Raw genomic sequence first — 20,938 nt, forward strand, 5'->3', positions numbered from 1 at the left:
CTTCCTCTCTACTCTTCCCATGGCATACAATAGTTCTTACCACCACCCACAACCCCACCCCGGCCCAAAAAATCAGTTTTAAAAAATACAACTAACCTTTAAGGAAGATTAGGATGTGTCAGAACTGCTCCAAGCAATTGATGTATACTAAACCACTTTAAACTCTACATAGTCGTGACTGAGTTTAGACTATTATCTCCATTTCACAGATGAAATAGGCACAGAGAGGTTAAGTAATTTGCGAAGGTACCATAGTAAAAGGCAGAGCTAGTATCAAACATTGCTTTTACATACATACACAAAATAAGCTTAACAAAGTTATTGAATGTAAGTCACATACAAAAGGCAAATATATCTTCTATATATCAACACAAAAAAAATTTAAAGATTGATTTTGGTAATAAAAAATATCAGAAACATAGGAATAAATCTCAGCATTACAAAACCTTTACACACAAAAAAATGCATGATCCCATTTTTATGAAGTTTGAAAACAGACAAAAATTAATTGCCATTAGAAGTCAAAATGTAGCCCCATTTCCTAAGAGTGTTACTGTGATCTAAATGTTTGTGTCTCCCCACACCCACTCACATGGTGAAATTCCAACCTCAAGGTGATGTTATTAGGAGGTGGGGCCTTTAGGGGGTGATTAGGTCAAGAGGGCAGAGCCCTCCCTCATGAATGGGATTAGTGTCCTTACAAATAAGGCCCAAAAGAGCTCTTTCACTCCTACCATGTGAGGATATGGCAAGAATATGCCCTCAAAGAGGAAGTGGGTCTTCTCCAGACACTGAATCTGCCAGTGCCTTGATATTCTTGACTTCTCAGCTTCCATAACTGTGAGAAATAAAATTTCTGTTGTTTACAAGCCACCCAGTTTTTGGTATTTTGTTATAGCAGTCCAAACAGACTACGAGAATTGTTACTGCGAAGTTACGATGTTGCTGAAACAAATATCTAAAATGTGGAAGAGGTTTTAGAACTGGGTAATGGATAGAGGATGGAAGAGTTACAAGGTGCAGGCTAGAGATAACCCATAAAATATTTTTTAAAATTATATATGATATAGAAAAGACTTTATAACATATACCAGGGCTTCAACTTTGATTAAGGCTGTGAGGAACAAAGAATGATCTACATACACATACAGCAATACAACTGTTGATGGTGGTTATCTCAGGAGAGCTGGTATGAGGGGAATTTCTTCCTTATAATCAGTAAAAACAGCCCTCCAGCTTCCCTTCTCTTATATACCTACTACACACAGGTGTGGAGAAGACCCACATGACATCCTGCTCAAAGACAACCCTATACGTCTTTGCAACAGGCAAATACATTTATTAATATTTCACATATTTAATATGTTTATTGTGATAGTAGCCATGTATTTGTTTGCTGGATTCTTACATGATGTAAAACAAAGACACTTCAGAGGACTTGCTGAATGACTATCTACCAAGAACGCAGGCATCAGGACAATCGGGGTGACTAGCAGAATGACTAGAATGAGTCAGGGAAGATTTCATGTATTTTTCCAATTATTTACTCAAAGTGAGGATGAAGGGATATAAGGCAGAGCAGAATTGTAATTACTGTATGTTGGTCCTAAACAGCAGAAAACCAATGTCAGATTGTTAAAAATTCCAAAGTATAAACAACAACTTTTCCTGGGGAGCTTTAAATTAGAAACTGTGATGCTGACAGGGGATTAGCTAAAAAAAAAAAAAAAAAAAAAAGAACAAACAAAAAAACAAGCATTTAAAAAAACAAATAAGAAAACGTACATTACTGAACAATAGCAATTAGAAGCTCTGAGGAATCTGTCTCTTCTTTTAGAAAATATTTCATTCTTGCTTTGGCAAAATGAATGAATTATGGCTGATTCTCTTATTACTCAAGCTATTCCTGGGAATACAATTACAACTAGGTAAAATTGTACCCAATTTAAGAAAAATATTTCTTACAATTTAAGAAAAAATAAATCCTTTAATGCCAAGGATTTAAGCCTCCAAAACAATCACTTATTAAAAGGATGTCTCTGGTATCCCAGAAAAATTACTGTGGCTTATATTTTCCACAAGGCTCCCACTGAACAAATCATTGAATCAATAAATGACGACATTCGACAGGCTCTCTGGGATTTTGATAGTTAATAAAGATAGGAAACAGAGGCTCCCATTAACAGTGTTAGATTATGCAGTCTCTTTTAGTTTTCCCAGCAACTCTAACAGGGAGGTTTCATTTTCCTTTTACGAATAAAGAATATTTTGGCTTAGCAATTACTTGCTCATGCTCAAATGGGTACACAGTATGGAGACTCCAAGATTTAAATTGGGTCTTTCTGATCCCAAGGCTCACGTTCTTTCCAGTGTATCAGGCTGTTTAGTGTACATACTGAGGATTAAATATTTAAATAATAAAAGTCACTGCCTACTTGCTCAAAACAGTTTATATTCAGTGAGAAAACTAGTGATTTTAGTACTAGTACCCTTCTATAGGAAAAGTAGATTGGCTTACAATGAAACCACAAATCTCCAACACTATGGGTTGAATTATATGTTATTCCTTTGTGGTTTTGTGTGTGTGTGTATCCAGGTTTAGTGCATTTGTCTAAGGGCAGAAGGGTCAAAGTGTAATCTTTTTTTGGGGGAAGGAATGTGGGACACAATCTCTCAGTGGAATCTTGATCATAATGAGCTGCACCCAATATCCAGTCTGTGAAAGTAGTGGTAAAGGACTACAGATGGTGATAAAAGGTATAACTTAATTTAAGCAAATCTATACATCAAACCATGAAATTATAAAACTGATAAATTAGGGATAATCTACTTATCCAAGTTTACCAAAGAATTTTCTAATTTATAGTCTTTATCATAGATTTTATTTAAATAGTTCCTATCTAAAAACATACTTTATATTCTTGCAAATAAAGTACACATTACCATTGCCTTTAAGATTAGAATATTAGGCTGGGCACAGTGGCTCACTCCTGTAATCCCAGCTTTTTGGAAGGCCAAGGTGGGTGGACCACTTGAGGTCAGAAGTCTGACACCAGCCTGGCCAACATGGTGAATCAGTCTCTACTAAAAATACAAAAATTAGCCAGGCATAGTGGTGGGCACCTGTAGTCCCAGCTAGTTGGGAGGCTGAGGCAGGAGAATTGCTTGAACCTGAAAGGTGGAAGTTGCACTGAGCTGTGATTGCACCACTGCATTCCAGCCCGGGTGACAAAGCGAGATTCCATCTCAACAAACAAACAAAAAACAAACCAAGCAAAAAACAACAAAAAACCCCACAAAAACAAAAAAAATCCCTAGAATTTTAGCCACAATCCAACACAAAAAAAGTTACTTATAAAAATTGTTTTGAAATTAAAGAGTTTATACCAAATTAACATTTGTGAAGAATCGAATTATGCTTCTTATTTTGAGGGTAAAAAGTAAATGTTAAAAACTGAATAATTCTGTGTTATATGAACTACATTTTATAACATCTTTCCCCAGAAACCATTACTTATTTTTACTTTTCACTGACCCACACCATGGGGAATTACCAGACACTGAAAATCTTTTCTGTTTTCAACGAGTTTATTTTCTTCCACGAAAAAAAAAAATGTATCAAGATATTACAAATAGGTCTGGTAACTTCAGGTGAATATTATACTTATGGAACAGTTTATGCATCTTTTATTCTTGTTTTCACTTATTCATTCTTGGCCAACATTTACTTATTCTGTCATCTAATTTACTTATTTAAGCAACATGTAGTACCTACTACGTGCCAGATTCTGCCAGTTCAATTACTACCTTTTGGACACCAATTTACAAGGGTTCCTTGCAAACCTGAACTGTCTACCTCTGAAGGATACCTGTATTCCAATGTCTACCCAATCTTCTGATGACATTACTCATATACCTCCTCTCTCCCTTTCCCCATGATATAGTCATGGCTGTAGCCTCTGAGAAGTCAGGTGGAAAAAAACATAAAAGTGATATTAAGATGCTCTTTTGGCAGGCAGGACAAAAAGGGACCTTTGTCTTTCTTCCACCAGATCAGCTAGTAAGGCCGGTGCTGAGAATAGGTAGTAATAACTATGATTTAGCAATAACTATGAAACCAATTTATTTCCCAAAATAGACTTAGGGCAAAGATAATCAACAAAAAATACAAAGAGGAAATACAAATTTGCAACAAAAACATCCCTGCGGAAGATGCCAGTTTATAGAAATAACTGATCCTCCACTCTCACTCATATGGTACTTACTTGCCATCTGTGTCTGATGTAGCTGCATAGTGCAGGGGTGTGCAGCCTCTTTCATCAAGGTCATTCACACTTGCTCCTGATCCCACAAGAGCAAACAGGCACTGGTAATTACAGTTGGCAGCAGCGTAGTGCAGTGGAGATCTTTTGTGCCCAAGTTAATACAAGGAAGATAAAAGCAAGAGACATAACTAGTAAACAAGAGCATAGCTGACTCTTACTCCTCCCAGTTACAAATACTGTATTTACAGTGAGACTTACACTGCCATATACTAAGTCTTGTGGAGGGCTGGACATAAAGCTAGAAGAAAGCAAGGTGGCAGAGAACCTTTAAGTATATGAAATAAGATGAAAATGCAGTTATTTCACTGCCTCCAGGCAGTAGCAGTAATCCCACCCCCAGTCCTTTGAGTGACTTTCAAATAACCTTCGTATTCTGCTCAGAAATGTGAAAACTTTCATTTTAAGAAAGTTTCCCCTAAGTTAATAAAAATTTCCCCTCCACAGTACGGAGGTAGCAATTTCTATTCATGTCTAGAAGAGGAACAAAGGGTAAGAGAAAAAATAGAGGAAACATCCCAAAAAACACAATTAACCCTGAATTACTTTCAACCCTCTAAACTCAAAATATTTTTCAGAAGCCTTCTCTGTTATTTGTAGTATAGAATGCCTGAAGTACTAAACATTAATATAAACTGGATTAAAGTATAATTATAAAAGCAAATTAGCTATAAAAATATTGCATTCCAAAGCCAAACAAAGTGATTTTTTTTATTTTTGTGGGTCATTAATTCTTTCCATTAGGAGGCTTATGAGAGCAGTCTGTTCTTCAAAGTAATTATGGTGTCAAATAGTTTTTATTTTCTTCTATTCATTTCTGATTTCCTATCATGCATAGTTCTTTTTACTTCTCTTCTGCACTGGTTCTATCACATGCATTGACATACATTCACACATTTTCTTCTGACATACACCCTTCCCTCTCATACACCTTGCTATGTATAATTCTCAAACTGTTGACCCACATAGTTTTGCTTATACTGTCATCTCTTTCAAACCAATTCCAGCTGCCTTCAATTCTTTCCTGTACGGATCTAATGAACTCTGTGTCAATTCCTACTCTAAGTAACTTAACAGTAGTTTGAAATACTGCTACCACAAATTCTTAACAATGAGGCCTGCTGAATGACTACAAAGACTGTCATTTCACAGTTGCCTTCCTGTTGTGAAATACTTAGTGGGATGTGTGGATATACGTGTGTGTGAGATTTATATAGAAAAGGAGAAAGAAAAATTACACATATATATTTATAACCTATTTCCTCCCTCTTACTACTGCTCTGGAACAAGATATGGGCAGTAGAATCCCTCACAAAGAAACGACTTGAAGAAAGGAGAACTGTATCATTTTCTAGGTATTCTGAGTTTCTTGAAAAAACAAGTTCTATGGGGCTTTACATTTCCATAGCCATAATTATTGGACGGAGAGGAGTGATATCAAGTATAGAGGCATTTATAAGGCCAAGGCTGTGGTTGGTAGGCTAGGGCTGTGGTAGCGACTCAAGAAGAAAACTGTGGGTGAAAACGAGTATTTGGAAGTTATTGACTTTAGCTGGGACTCTCAATGAATCATGATCACAATGTACAAGATGCTAAATTGTTCAGTTTATTTTCAGAAGCCAGTTAGAAGGTCAATCAAGTTATTAAGTAAAAATAGGCTCCATAAAGAAACTATATCATACCCTACCTCCCAAATTTGTCCTTTTTATTAAAGTCTGCACCAGTATTCAGCAGAAGGTTTAGGCACTCCAAATTCCTATTGAGAGAAAACACAGTTAGAAAACTTAATTGACAGTGATTTTATAATGAAATTGTTAGGTTTAAAGAAGCATGAAAGTTTGTTTTTATATGAAGATAAATGTGACAAAAATGACATGATTTACATTCTATGAAGAATAAAACATTAAAATTCATCTTATCTAGAATTTAGAAAGCTATATACTTACATACTGGCACACTGAGGAAATAACACATGATTCATGTTGTCACTGTTTAAAAGGAAGATCACATTTGCAAAAGAGACTCTGAGGAGGCTTTAGGAAACAATATGCTTATAGGCTTTTTTTTTTTTTTTTTTTCCTTGAGACAGAGCCTCACTCTATAGTTCAGGCTAGAGTCCAGAGGTGCAATCATAGCTAACAGCAGCCTTCAACTCCTGGACATAAGCGATCCTCCAAGCCTCAGCCTCCTGAGTAGTTAAGCTTACAGCTGTGAGCCACTGCATGAGTCCGGTCGGCTTTCCCTGATCTTTTCCTATACTATGACTGCTTACCTATATGTATCTTTAGTTAATATTGGAGGAAAAGATATAACTTAAGTATTTCTATAATTTAATTGTATAAACCTCAACATCAAATTACTATGTTACAATGAAAACTGTAACTGCCAAGCAATCAGACACTCAAGTCTGTTGTCCCTCTCTCTCCAGGCAAGTTACAAGGAAGATAGGTTTTAACTGGAAGGTTCTCTGGTGACCTTGGAAGAACAAGGAAACCAGTCACATGCTCACAATCCATCTCTACAACTTAAGACTGCGCTGGTGTACTCTCGGTTCAACGTACTTGTCCTCTGAAATCACTGAAAAATTTTAAGGAATTATCACTGAAAATAAAGTTTTTGCAAAATGTCCTTTTGAGAAATCATGAATTAAATGGCTTATCACAGATCTAAATTATCAGAAGCATTAGATAAGAAGAATGTTCCAGAGACCATGAGTTTTAGCTGAAGTTTGTTGCTCATTTGAACCAACTGCCTAATTTTCCCTGGTGGTACTATTTAAAAACTTAGTCCAAAATCTTCCAATCTCAAACTTTCCTCTTCCTAGTAGAGGTAAGACACAGCACAAAATGAACATTTTTTTCCGGAAAAACAAAACAAAAAACAAAATTTAAAACAAATCTACTTAAAGAGTACTTGTTTATTCAGAATATTCCCAGTATTTTGATGTTCTCATTTGAGAATATACTTTTTAAAGAAACAATTTTATTAGATTTTTTCACTTATCCAGGAATTATGTTCTTTTATAGAAGGCAGTATTTCCTTTTGTAGGTTTATTCTCTCTCTCACTCATAACCTACAACTTGGCTGGAATAAGATGAAAAAAAGTATTCTGCCACCCTGGACCTTTTTTCACAAACAACTCCTGTTTTGTTTTCTATTTTCTGGTAGCCCAGAATTAATACAAGAGGAACCAAAGATAAGAGAAAACCTGCCAAGATCAGCTATCTTTTTCTTAAAGAAATAAAAATACTATTAACATACCCTCCAGCTGCAGCTGCATGTAGACAAGTCCTGCCAAAATCATCTGGGGTATCTATATCAAATCCTACAAGAATGAATACATCTTATTTATAACAGACATATTATTTTACACTAAAGAATTATGTCATGAAATGTCAAGAATCACATCCTCCCCTCCAATCCCAAACAAAACTATGGGTTCTGAAGTGCTAGGGTGCCTGTTTAAAAGCAATAGGATACAATGGAGTATTATTTAGCAATAAAAAGAAATAAAGTACTGATACTGATACATGAATAACCCTTGAGAACATTATATTAAGTGAAACAAGCCAGTCACAGATCACATGTCAGGTGAGTCAATTTATAGGAACTGTTCAGAACAGGCAAATTTTATAGAGATGTAAAGTAGATTAGTGGTTGCCTAGGGCTGAGGGAAAAAAGAAATGGAGATTAACTGCTAATGGTCTTTCTTTAACAGGGGATGAAGAGGTTTTTTTGTATTTTTTTTGAGACAGAGTCTTACTCTGTCTCCTAGGCTGGTGTGCAGTGGCGCAATCTTGGCTTACTGCATCCTCTGCCTCCTGGGTTCAAGCGATTCTCCTGCCTCAGCCTCCCAAGTATCTGGGATTACAGGTGCTCGCCACCATGCCCAGCTAATTTTCGTATTTTTTTTTTTTTTTAGTAGAGATGGGCTTTCACCATGTTGGCCAGGCTGGTCTTGAACTCCTGACCTCAAGTGATCTACCTGCCTCGGCCTCCCAAAGTGCTGGGATTACAGGCATGAGCCACCATGCCAGGCCTGAACCCAACATCTTCTAAAAGGGGTTATTAAATTATCCATACTGGACCCATCTGCATGTAATTTTTAAAAAGAAGGATAAAGAGACCGTCTTAGAATTTTGAGGGGTTTGAGGAGACATACAAAAGTCTGCAAAGGTTGCCCTTACCTGAAGAAAGAAGTTTTCTGCAGCAATCTGAAAAGCCGCTTAAGGCTGCCAAATGGAGGGGGAACATTCCATGTATGCCACGCCTAAAGTTAATAGAACAGGACAGTATCTTCATTTTAATGCAAGAAAAATACAAACAGTTAAATACATTACGAAAAGACCACTTAAGTGAAAGGTAACTAAGAGTCAAAATGTCTAACACTATGGAGAGTAATTTGGCTAAAGGTTGACGGTAGGCATAACTTATTACCCAGCTATTTCTCTCCAAAAGTCGGGTTTTCCACCTTCAGCACTACTGTCATTATGGACTTTGCTGCGGAAACGTGAGAAGTCATTCTGTGCATGCAGGCTTATAGGCTGTTCAGCAGCATCCCTGGGCTCTACCCAATGGATGTCATTAACACTAACACCTTCCTCCCCAAATTGTGACAACCAAAAATGTATCTAGACATTTGCTTAGAGAGTAAAATTCACTACCCTGTCATCCCACCTTTGAAACATTTCCATAATGCAATATGTTCAAGAATATTTATTGCAGTAATTCTGTAATAGTGAAAAACTGTAAGCAACTTGTATCTATAAATACGGAGAATGAATATACTGTGAAATCTTTATCTGATAATTATATTTAAAAAATGAACTAGAGCAACTCGTACAGATGTGGAAAAAGGCCCTAATTTGTATTTAGATGGCTAAATCAACAAACTCACATAATTTTTTTGGAAAAAGTTACAAAACAGATAGGTGCAGTACCACACCATTACAGAAAGTAAAAAAGATTTACAATTTGTTAATGAACACATGTAAATGTGATACAAAGAATGATAAACATAAATTTAAGTATGGTGCTTCTTGCAGAGCATTAACAGGAGGACTCATCTTTCAAACAAATTATTACAATGGGAACTTTAATATATAAAATAAATACAAGTAAACTGTTCTGACCAAAATGGGGGTGGAGGTAAGAAATCCTTTGTAGGATTCCAAGGAATCCCTGAACTTGGCACAGCACAGCCTGAAAACTATTATCTACAGATAGTATTTGGATGAAAAAAAAGCATTTGGCACATACAGCTTTCCGGGACTTTTAAGTACGTCTAGCTTAAAAATAAAGAGATCACAAAAATTAACAGCTCTGATCAAAACTGCATTATTACTCAAAGTGAGAAAGAACTGGAGTAAGATACATAAAAATACACTGGCTTACCAAACAAAATTGTATTTAAACATTTTAACCTACCACTTTGTCAATACAAAAGAAAGTTCAAGAAATTAATACAATATTGAGGATAAAATCCACATTTCCACCTAAAATATCCAGAAAACTGCAGTTCACTTCCCTTTATGCTTGCCTGTGTCAGTTATCAACACCTCAGTAAGTACTTACTTTGCCGTGTCAGCACCACTTGTAATAAGAGTGTTGATCAGCAGCTCATGGCCATACCGTGCAGCTATGTGCAGAGGAGTATTTCCATTCTTATCCTCACAGTCAATTACAGCTCCTGCAATACAGGACTTACTGTCAGACACTGGACCATATAAAGATCAAATCAAATCTACTACATGAAAAGTAATAAAAAATGCTGTTCACATACAAACTAATAGACATAGCAATTTTAAATAGATTTCATTCATAGCTCATTTATCGGGCCAGGCAATGGATTTACAGCTTTTATACTTAAAGCAATTGTGTGAATTAAGCATAAGATTTCAGTAGATTTTTAAACTGACAAGAGGGTTCTGAGGTCCAATAAGTCTGGAAACTACTGTATTAAAACAAAATTAAACACGTTTCTTTAGAGCAATACTTCAGAGCTTTAATGTGCATACTCTTTGTCATCAAGACTACATGCAATGCTTCAAAAAGTATTGGATCATGAACCTATTTCAACTTTTCCCCTGCAAAACCATAGCACCTACTATCTTGAGGATAAGTTTCTTGGAATACGCCTTGGAAAACACTGATTTAAAGTAATATACCTAAAAGTTCTTTTGATTTAAAAGTTTAGCTTGCCTGATATTAATTTAAACACAAAAGAATACAAACTCAGGAAATTAAAATTCTGAAAACAGTCACAGATACTGAACAGGGGAAAATGATAAATGTATAATGTATATACAGAGTACACACATTAATATATAATACAAATTACGGTAGAAAGTAATTTTCTATTTAGCAATACTGAAAAAAGCTAATACTAACTGCTGAAGAAATAAAATAATTCAGGGAACCAAAACAAAAAACCAAAAGTACGAAAGATACAGCTACATGGTATTTTATACTCTTTAATATTTTATTTTCATGAGCTCTGAAATCATACATTAAAAATACACAAACTGTGATGACAATTTCTCAATACCATTCATTTGGTGGATGTTTTTACTACATTTAAGAAAAAAAAAACAAAACAAAAAACAAAACAAAAAAAAACCAGAAATACTTTTTACCACTCTGGATAATGGTTTGTGATCGGGAGAATCTACCGTGGAGAGCAGTCATGTGTAGTGGGGTTTTCCCATCTTTACTCTGGGGGAAAAAAAAAAATTACTCACTCTACTATATCCATAATATGTAATCCTTAGTTTTACTTTGAATACCCTCTTGCATCTTTATTTTTATAACTATTATACAAGAATTAAGTTTAACTGAGGCCTATGGAGGTAAAACAACTGTTTAAAATTAGGAATTAATTTTTTTAGCATGTGTATCATAAAACACAAATATACAAAAATTCCATGCTTACAGCTTATAAAAATTGGGAGTGGGACAGTAAGGATGTGTCTCCCAAGTTTCAGATTCAATATTTCACATTGCTCCAACATTTCCATTCTAAGAAATTCTGAATCCCTCCTTGACCAAGTAAAAGTGAGTATTAGAATTAACTTTGTGAATTTTGTGTGGATACATTAAAAAAAATAAATACAAATAATTTCAGCCACTATAATTAAAAAACTTCATATATTTGTTTATAGTTACATGTACTAAATATTTTCTCAAATCACTTAAAATAATAACTCAGACTGGCTGCACACATATTTATTTCATGTAGAAGTTCTAAAGGAGTTCCAAATATGAAGAAAAACAATCCCTGAGTTAGGTTATCTTTTCTTCTGATTAGGTGGTGTCTTTTCTTTTCTAAAATATTTCAGTTAACCAAAACAAACATGTTACTAATGCAAAAGAAAAACTACTTAGCAGCTTCCTAAACTCACAGCAACATTCAGTATGCCTTCTGTGTAGGTACTAAAATGGAAATGTCACAAGTATCCTAAGTTTATGCTAACACAGTACAATGCAGATATTCTTTAAAAATCCTCATGTCATCATAATAATAATTAGAACATCCTAAGTATCTACTTAAGTGTTTGATTCCATAATATGAATTTTTCAAGTAAACAAGCCATCCGACTGGCAAGCAATTTTAGAGAAGTTCTAATCTTTTGGAGGCAGTATGAGAAAGGAAGGAAAAGAGGAGAGAGGATGCATGCATGCACAGGTTCTGGAGTCAGAATAACCTAAGCGTGAATCCCAGATCTCCTACTTACCACAAGCAAGATTTTGGACAAGTTGCCTAACTTCTTTGTGCCTTCACTTCCTCAACTGAAAATGAGGATAATACCATCTACATCTCATTGGTCTACTGTACAGAGTAAATACAATAATCTTTGTAAAACACTCAGAAGCACATCAGTGCTTCTCAGGATATATTTGTTTTATCATTATTTTTTAATGTACTAGTTGTTATTCGTTCAACCAGAAAAAAAAAAAGAGGGCAAAAAAGCATCTTGGCAAAAAGGATTCTGTCTTTCCAAAATGTTCCAGATAGGATATATCCTAATCTTTATTGTTAATATTTTAGCTACAGCCCTTTTTTTCTTTTCTTTTCTTTCTTTTTTTTTTTTTTTTTAAGACTTGCTCTGTTGCCCAGGCTGGAGTGCAGTGGGATCTCAGCTCACTGCAAACTCTGCCTCCTGGGTTCAAGTGATTCTCCTGCCTCCCAGCCTCCCGGTGAGCTGGGATCTGGTGATGTAGCCACCATGCCCAGCTTATTTCTGTATTTTAGTAGAGATGGGGTTTCACCATGTTGGGCAGGCTTGTCTTGAACTCAAGATCGCAAGTAATCCACCTGCCTCGGCCTCCCAAACTGCTGGGATTACAGGCATGAGCCACCGCGCCTGGCCTTTTTTTTTTTTCCTTAAAGAGATGAGGGTCTTGGTCTGTCAGCCAGGCTAGAATGCAGTTGTGTAATCATAGTTCACTGCAACCTCGAACTCTAGGGTTCAAGTGATCTTCTAGCAACAGCCTCTGGAGTAGCTGGGACTACTGGCACGTAACACTACACCTGACTAATTTATTTTTTGTAGAGATGGTGTCTAAGTTGCCCTGGCTGGTTTTGAACTCTTGGGCTCATGTGATTCTCTGGCTTTGGCTTCCCAAAGTGCTAGGTTTACAGGTGTGAGCCACCATGCCTGGCCAGCTATAGCCAATTTTTACAGACATAAGAAAAAACATAGATTCCATTGATTAGAAGGATAACAAATAAGGGGAAAACAAAACAAAACAGAAACCCCCACGACTCAAAACAAAACAAATAAAAACTTGTAATAAAAATTTGATTAACAAAATGATGAAATTCGGAAGATAAAATTATAGTTAACATTTATATATATAGCACGTTTCAGGCACAGTTTTAAGACACTTCATATGGTCAGGTACGGTGGCTCATATCTATAATTCCAGCACTTGGGGAGGCCAAAGCGGGAGGACTGCTTGAACTCGGGAGTTTGAGGCTGCAATGAGCTATGACAGTGCCACTGCACTCTAGGCTGGTCAAGAGTGAGACTGTCTCCCCACCTCCCTTCCTCCTAAAAAATCAAAACCAAATCCACTTCATATATGTCATTTAATCCTCACAACCCTATGAGATTGATACCATTAATCTTGTTTTACAGATGAGGAAATACAGGCCCCAGGGTTAAGTGATTTTACTAGGTCTCATAGCTAATAAGTGATGAGTCCTTTATTTATTTTTTTGTTTTAGATATAAGGCTTGCTATATTGCCCAGACTAGACTTGAACACCTGGCTCAAGCGATTCCCTCACCTCAGCCTTCTGAGGGTAGCTGGGACTAAAGGCACACATAATTGGGCCTGGTTAGAATCCTTTATTATAAGCCTATAGGTGACACTGGATCAACATTTTTACTTTCTACATTCTGTTCATAAAACCTATTCTAAGTATACAAAGGAAAAAGATTCGGATTACCAACTAAAAAGTTTGCCATAAGACATGTTAGGAGGGGAGAAGGCACAGTTATTTCTCTCTGAATTGGAGAAACAACGTAGAGTTTTCTTTTTCTTAATCACCTCAAATCATTTTAGCAGAAAGCTAGGAGTATTAAGAAAAAGAAAGACAGAAAGAAAAATAACAAAAACCGAAAATTAGATCTACAAAAATCCTAATGATTAATCTCACAGGCATCCAAAAACAGTAACTACAAGCCAAACATTTCACAGTATGTTTTTAGGTTTAAACTTCAAAACAACCATTTGGTGCATTTTGCTTAGCTGACCAAAATCTATTCTTAAAGAACAACAATGTGGGTGGGAAAACATGTGCATATAAATAAAACAATCAGTGCAGTAAGGCTCATGTCAAGCAGTTCTAAAAAACACACCTATGCTGCTTTATAAACCTGATTCATTTTACCTCTACTACTTTGTAGGAAAATGAATTTAAAACCTTAGAAACTGAGTTATTACAAACTTAAAGTCACATTCCAATTTCTAGTCATCTATAACTGGATCAAAGTCAGAAACAACAAAATAGAGAATGTAGTGGGAGGAAAAGATTAAGCAGGAAAAAAGAGATAATGTGGTTAAGAATATGAGGGTTAGCAAATCAAATTTTTATAATAAAGGGCAAGTGTCAAGTGTCCCCACAGTCAATCAATAACTTAATAACACTGATTTTACAAATATGAAAAATACAGGTGTCAGGAATGAAATATATTCTTGCTGGTTGAAAACTCACAGCTACCAACATATTGTGTGTAAAAGTGGGAAGGGACCTGAGAAATCAACATTGGAAACGTGTTTCAACAGATTGTGGCAATAAAACAATCGGACAATTGCATATAAGTGAGATGTCATACACCCTTAGGTGAAGTTAAGACAACTTTTGTGACATCTGTTTTGAAACCAACATCACAGGCTGTTGTTGCCTTCCAATCTACTTAAATATATCTTAATCCCTTTGTTAAAAAATTCACTTGTCATATATGAAATTCACCACTGAGTTTTCTAAATTATTAAGGAGGTAACTTCAAATAGGACCACTGGTTTCAGCATTTTACTCTAAGTGGGCCTCTTACAGGACTGATTCTCAATTCTACATTTCAAAAGAAAATACAGACTTAAAAACAATCACAGGTACTATAGTCACCTATGTAGACACTAACAGAATCAAGTGATTCATTATCATCAAATTCTAATAAATATTCATGCCAAAATGGCAGTGCATAAAACAGGAAGACCAATCTCTACCCTTTAAAGACAGCATCATGTGAACCAAAATATGCATAGTAGCTGATGACACTGGTAAAGTTCCATAATTTCCATAATACTAACATACAAAGATGATTTTACCTACATTCACTATCATAAACAGGTCTCACAGAGACTGAGAAAACTTGGTTGTGACGTTTGCTTTTGAAAATGTTAACATAATTCCAAATTTTTTATTTTTGAAATAGCCTTTCATTAAAGAAACATTACTGCCCCTTTGAGGAAAAAACTAATTTTTCTCCTCACAAGGGTTTAGATATTTTTCTGGGCCCTAATTATCCAAAGTGCAGGAATTCTTCAAATTAAAATAAGCAGTTCAAACTTGTGATAAATAAACTTTCTAGTAATTACCTAAACTATAAAAAATGTTACTAGGTGATTCAACCAAGACCTAAAAACTTTTAAAAAGATGGTTTAGCTCTAATCATACTGGGGCACTTTATGACATCTCATGCCTTTTCTTCCTTGGGTGTAGTTTTTTGTCCTGTAGTTGAGAGGGCAATTTAAAGCAATGACCTAATTACAGATGGATTTGTTGCTGTTACAGCTGTCAGAATTGACCCGTGGCATCATTAAAGGCTTCACTGAAGTTAGGTAAAAAAATCTGATGTAATTAAAATGCTCTGAAAATCATATAAAATGCTCTGAAAATCTGATGTAATTAAAATGCTCTGAGAAGTATTTTTACTAATCCTAAATGGTTCAATTTTGTGTCTGGTTTTCTTCGTACCACCAGATACAGTTTGGCAAGTGCTCAAAGGATGAATTGATAAAATTAATACAGAAACAACTAAAGAATTCTAGAAAATCTAAGTAAGATGATTATATATTATAAAATAGCAATGCTCAAAATCTGGATTGCATGTGCTCTTATAAAATTATACAGTGAAAGCATATTTATTGTGGCTCTAGAATTTTCATTCATTTGAGGCAAGATCTCACCTGTCGCCCAGGCTAGAGTACAGTGGTGTGATCACAGCTCACTGTAACTTTGAACTTCTGGGCTCAAGAGATCCTCCAGCCTCAGCCTCCTGAGTACCTAGGACTACGGGATAATTTTTAATTTTTTTTAGTAGAGATGGAGGTCTTGCTATGTTGCCCAGGCTGGCCTTGCTCAAGTGATCTTCTCGCCTTGGCCTCCTAAAACACTGGGATTACAAGCATGAACCAGACTGTATCCGGCCAAAATTTTCATTCATTCCTTTATTTATTTTCTGAAACAGAGTCTCACTCTGTAATCCAGGCTGGAGGGCAGTAGCATGATCTCAACTCACTGTAGACTTGACCTCCAAGGCTCAAGAGATCCTCCCACTTCAGCCTCCCAAGTAGCTGAGACTACAAGCATGAGCCACCATGCCTGGCTCATTTTCTATTTTTTTGTGGAGCCAGGTTATGCTGTCCACGCTAGTCCTGAACTCCTAGGCTCAAGTGATCCTCCTACCCCAGCCTCCCAAAGTGGTGGGATTACAGGGAGGAGCCACTATGCCAGTCCAGATTTTTCACATATTTCTAAAATCCAAATGCTTACTCTTGAAAGTAATTATAACAAAAAAACCAAAAAGCAACTATTCCTTATGTGCAAAACACTGATATTTCTTTTCCCCCTAACACTGTATAAAATTTGAAAAGACCTGTAGAGTGAACACCCAAATACATACCATCTAAATTGTGCCACTAGTATTTTACTCTATGCCTTTTACTGTAGATTCTTCTGTCCTTCCACCCACCCAATTATTTGATGCTTTTTAAAATTAGATAGACATCACACATGTCACCTCTAAACACAACATTAATAGCGTCAAACATCTGTTTAGAATTTTTCTTCTAAAAGAAAATTTATATGCTATGAAAGCATACAAATGAACTACCTTATGAGTTTTGACAAATCTATACAATATAAACCCCTGCCAAAATATAAAACATTACCACCATCACATACAGTCCCTTCATACCCCTTTCCCAGTTGATCCCTCCTCACAATGGCAATAATTGTTCTGATTTTTTTCAATTATAGATTCTGGAACCCCATATAAATGGAATTTTATTGGTTCTAGAACCTTACATAAATGGAAAGAATGTATATACTCTTGAGTAAGCCTTTCACTCAGCATAATATTTTAAAGATTTATCCATGTTCTTGAGTTTATCAATAGTTCCTTTTTATTGCTGAATGGTATTCACCACTGATGTTGTTTTAACAGTGACATATGAAATACTTAAAGTATAGACTATGATTTTGTTCCTTACCTTCATATTGACATCAGCCCCATTGCCAACTAGAAGCTCTAAACACAAAGCTCCATGTGTTGATGCAGCAGCAAAGTGCAAAGGAGTAAATCCTTTTTCATTCTTTTGATTTACAATAGCACCACAGTCTATAAGTTCATTCACTACAACATCTTGTCCATTATAGCAGGCTACATGAAGAGGTGTATTTCCATAGGCATTTGGTTCATTCATCTATCAGAAAGATAAAAAATGTGAATGTTAAAGTAGTTTTGCTAATTATCAATGTTGTGAGCTATTTTAGCAACCTGTGGTTGCAATCAAATTACTAAAGTGAGAAACGGAGACAGGATAAATACAGAGATGAGGCTTATAATTCTAAAGTTGGTGTAAAATAATAAACCTTTGACAAGCATTTTGGTACTACATTGATTTTATACATTCAGGGAATGTAATTCACATATACAATGTCTACTTCATGACAAAACTGAATAATACAAAAGAGGTATTTTAGGAAAATGTAAACTAATGTATTTTGAAAGGCGTTCTAGGTAAAGGATTTACTATAGAATTAATTATAATCATAAAAAATGAACACAAACTGAAGATTCTGAGGTATATTCAGTAACATGCATATTTTCAACTTTTTCATTTTGCAGTGACAAAGGCTAACCCTAGTAATAAAGTATAGATCAAGATTTTTAAACAATGAATCACATGTTCTATTTATTTAATTCATTTTTTGCCACAAACTTGGGCTCTTAATATTTTCCAGTGTCATATACAGGTATTTTATCACAAGTCAAAAGAGTATGCTCAAAAATGAGAAACAATTCATGTAATTAAGGGTTTTGCTTTTCTCTTTTTTTTTTTTCTGAGACAGGGTCTCTCACTCTGTCGCCCAGATTGGAGTTGAGTGGCACAATCTCAGCTCACTGAAACCTCTGCCTCCCAGGCTCAAGTGATTCTCCTGCCTCAGCCTACTGAGTAGCTGGGATTACAGGCACACACCATTACCAACCAGCTAATTTTTGTATTTTAGTATGTTGGCCAGGCTGGTCTTGAACTCCTGACCTCAAATGATCACCCACCTTAGCCTCCCAAAGTGCTGGCATAGGTGTGAGCCACCGTGCCCAGCCTTGTTTTTCCATTTCTAATAAATAAGGGAATACTTTACATGATTACTATGCAGTCAAGAATCTGACCTCTCCCAGAGAGGTCTGTCCTTTGCCCTTGGCTTTAGGGGGGTAATCTATGACATATCTGATAAAAAAGTCTCTATTTAGAGTAGGAGCTTTGGGTCACCAGGTATTATGTATTTGGAGACTGAAATCAACCACATGGACAACCAATCAAGCCATGTAATGGAGCCCCAATAAAAACCAAAAATGAAGCTCAAGTGAGCATTCTTTGTTGGAAATACTTCATTCATACTGCCACACACTGATGCCAGGGAAGGAGAGTAATGGGACCTGACTCTGTGAGGAGGGGCTAAGGGAAACTTTGCCTTTACAATAATCCTGCACTCTACCCTATGTGTCTCTTTCTTTGGCTGATCTCAGTTTGTATCTTGTCCCTGTAGTAACCACAACTGTGAATATAAAGCTTTTAATGAATTTTGTGAGACTTTCTGGTGAATTATCAAACCTGAAAGTGGTTTTGAAAGCTCTCTGAACTTATAGTTGGTCGTAAGTAAAGGGTGGCCTTGTGTGGAGACTCTGGACCCTAATCTTGTAGTTGGCCCCAATATAATGCAGCTTTAATTAACATTTTCTTTTCTGGGATCACTGGTAATAGAGGAAGAAAAAAAGTTTGAACACTTAATTTTAATCAAAGTATCTAGATTTTTTCACAAGAACACAGACAAGGAAAAGATTCTCCCTCAGAGCCTCCATAAGGAACCAACCTTGCTGACACCTTGATTTAGAACTTCTATACTCTAAAACTTTGAGAAGTTAAATTTCTGTTAGCCCTCCAGTTTGTGGTAATCCCCCAGGAAACTAAAAACAAAAACAAAAACAAAAAAACCCAAAAAACACACAACTGGGGGCCATATGTTACTAAAAGGCTGTAAGTCTGGCCACTTATTTTGATGAACAATAGTCACCAGAGTTTACAAATGTAACTGACTGTCAATAAAGTCAGTTATAAAAATTGCACCAGAATGGACTTGAAACAGTAATCAGAAACAAAGTTGCCTCATTCATCCAGATCAAGGATCTTTTAAGGTATTATTTCACTCTGTGGAAACGGAGATACAGGAATTGAGTTGAGATTTTTGCAAAGTCTTCTTGTGATCCTCACACTTTCAGTATTTATTAGCTTGTTTCAGGCAAAGTGTTCCACATGGTCAATAAGTTAAGAGCGTATCTAGCCCTACAGTTCTGTCATGTATTCTTTGTCCAACCAGGCTATCACCTACTTTTCTTAGTTTTTTGTAGCTGATCTAAACTGTATGCCTCTAGCAGATCCTTACGCTACACGTTCCAATTTGCTGTTTTAAAGAACCAATGAGTTCTTCAAAATGTGTGTTTTCAAGAATCAGGACATTGTCATAACTCTACCTGAAGTAAGAATAAATACGCTGAGTGGGCTGGGTGCGGTGGCTCACGCCTGTAATCCAAGCACTTTGGGAGACCAAGGCGGGAAGGTCACTTGAGATCAAGAGTCAGACACCAGCCTGGGTAACAGCGAGACCTCATCTCTACAAAATAAAAAAATTAGCCTGTAGTTCTAGCTATTCAGGAGGCTTAGGTGGGAGGATCACATGAGCCCAGAGTTCAAGGTTGCAGTGAGCTGTGACTGTGCCATTATACTACAGCCTAGGAGACAGAGACCCTGTTTCAAATAAATAAATACATAAACAAATGAGGGAGTAAAGTACTTATGTTTAAAGGATGGCTTGTGAAAAGCTGTACAGGTATTCTAAGTTACCTCAATTCAGCAATCAAATATATCCAAATAAAGCAGCATCCCCTTTTAACCAAACAGAATTATATAGTAAGGAATACTTATACTTGGTGGGCAAAAAGCCTCTTGTTTTCCTGCCCAGCTCTTGCCAATATTCTGTAATGTAAACTGCTACAATCATTTTAAGAGAATATCAGACTAGGCAAAGAAGACTAACAATAACCCAGCTATCTAATAATACAAGTGTGTCTGATCTGCTGGTTCCCACAAGTGAAATGGAACTATAGGGCCTGGAATGCGATATAGAAGAAAAATTGGCAATAAACCACACACCTTTGAAGTGTATTTTACCTCTTAACATGCTTTGACTATTTACATGCTTTGATCATAAATCAGTGCATTAGGTATTACATAAAGGACTATAAATACCCAATTAAAACATGAAAACATTGTATAAAATAATTTCTTAAACCTGAAATAACTTCTATCAATACTGTAGTAAGTATAAAAAGGGCTCCATAATTTCGTACTGTTCAATTAATATACCTACATCAACTCCAAGATCTAGAAGGTACTTGACTACGCTGATCATTCCACTAGAGGCTGCTGCATGAAGAGGTGTGTAAGACTTTTTATCCTTGCATGTCACTTCAGCTCCATGCGACACAAGTAATTTCACTACTTCAATGTGACCTAAAAATATGTTTTTGAAGAAAAAATAGAGAT

At 35.9% G+C, this 20,938-nt stretch overlaps 1 protein-coding gene across 12 annotated transcripts in view; it reads right to left on the reverse strand.

The window, feature by feature from the left end:
- Window positions 1-20,938, reverse strand: part of ANKRD28 (ankyrin repeat domain 28) — a 190,118-nt gene that overhangs the window by 35,885 nt on the left and 133,295 nt on the right. For all 12 annotated transcript variants that reach the window (XR_002520558.2, XM_021934884.2, XM_021934887.2 and 9 more), the window contains 8 exons: window positions 20,763-20,905; window positions 17,324-17,536; window positions 10,958-11,036; window positions 9,897-10,011; window positions 8,510-8,592; window positions 7,584-7,647; window positions 6,010-6,078; window positions 4,266-4,406 (listed from right to left, as the gene is read on the reverse strand). Coding sequence is in view for 11 of the 12 variants with exons in the window: in XM_021934884.2 (XP_021790576.1) it covers window positions 4,266-4,406; window positions 6,010-6,078; window positions 7,584-7,647; window positions 8,510-8,592; window positions 9,897-10,011; window positions 10,958-11,036; window positions 17,324-17,536; window positions 20,763-20,905 (907 nt within the window). In the remaining variant the exon portion in view is untranslated. The remainder of the gene's footprint in view (window positions 1-4,265; window positions 4,407-6,009; window positions 6,079-7,583; window positions 7,648-8,509; window positions 8,593-9,896; window positions 10,012-10,957; window positions 11,037-17,323; window positions 17,537-20,762; window positions 20,906-20,938) is intronic.

Source organism: Papio anubis, chromosome 2 (assembly GCF_008728515.1).
Source record: "Papio anubis isolate 15944 chromosome 2, Panubis1.0, whole genome shotgun sequence".
NCBI classification, from domain to species: Eukaryota; Metazoa; Chordata; class Mammalia; order Primates; family Cercopithecidae; genus Papio; species Papio anubis.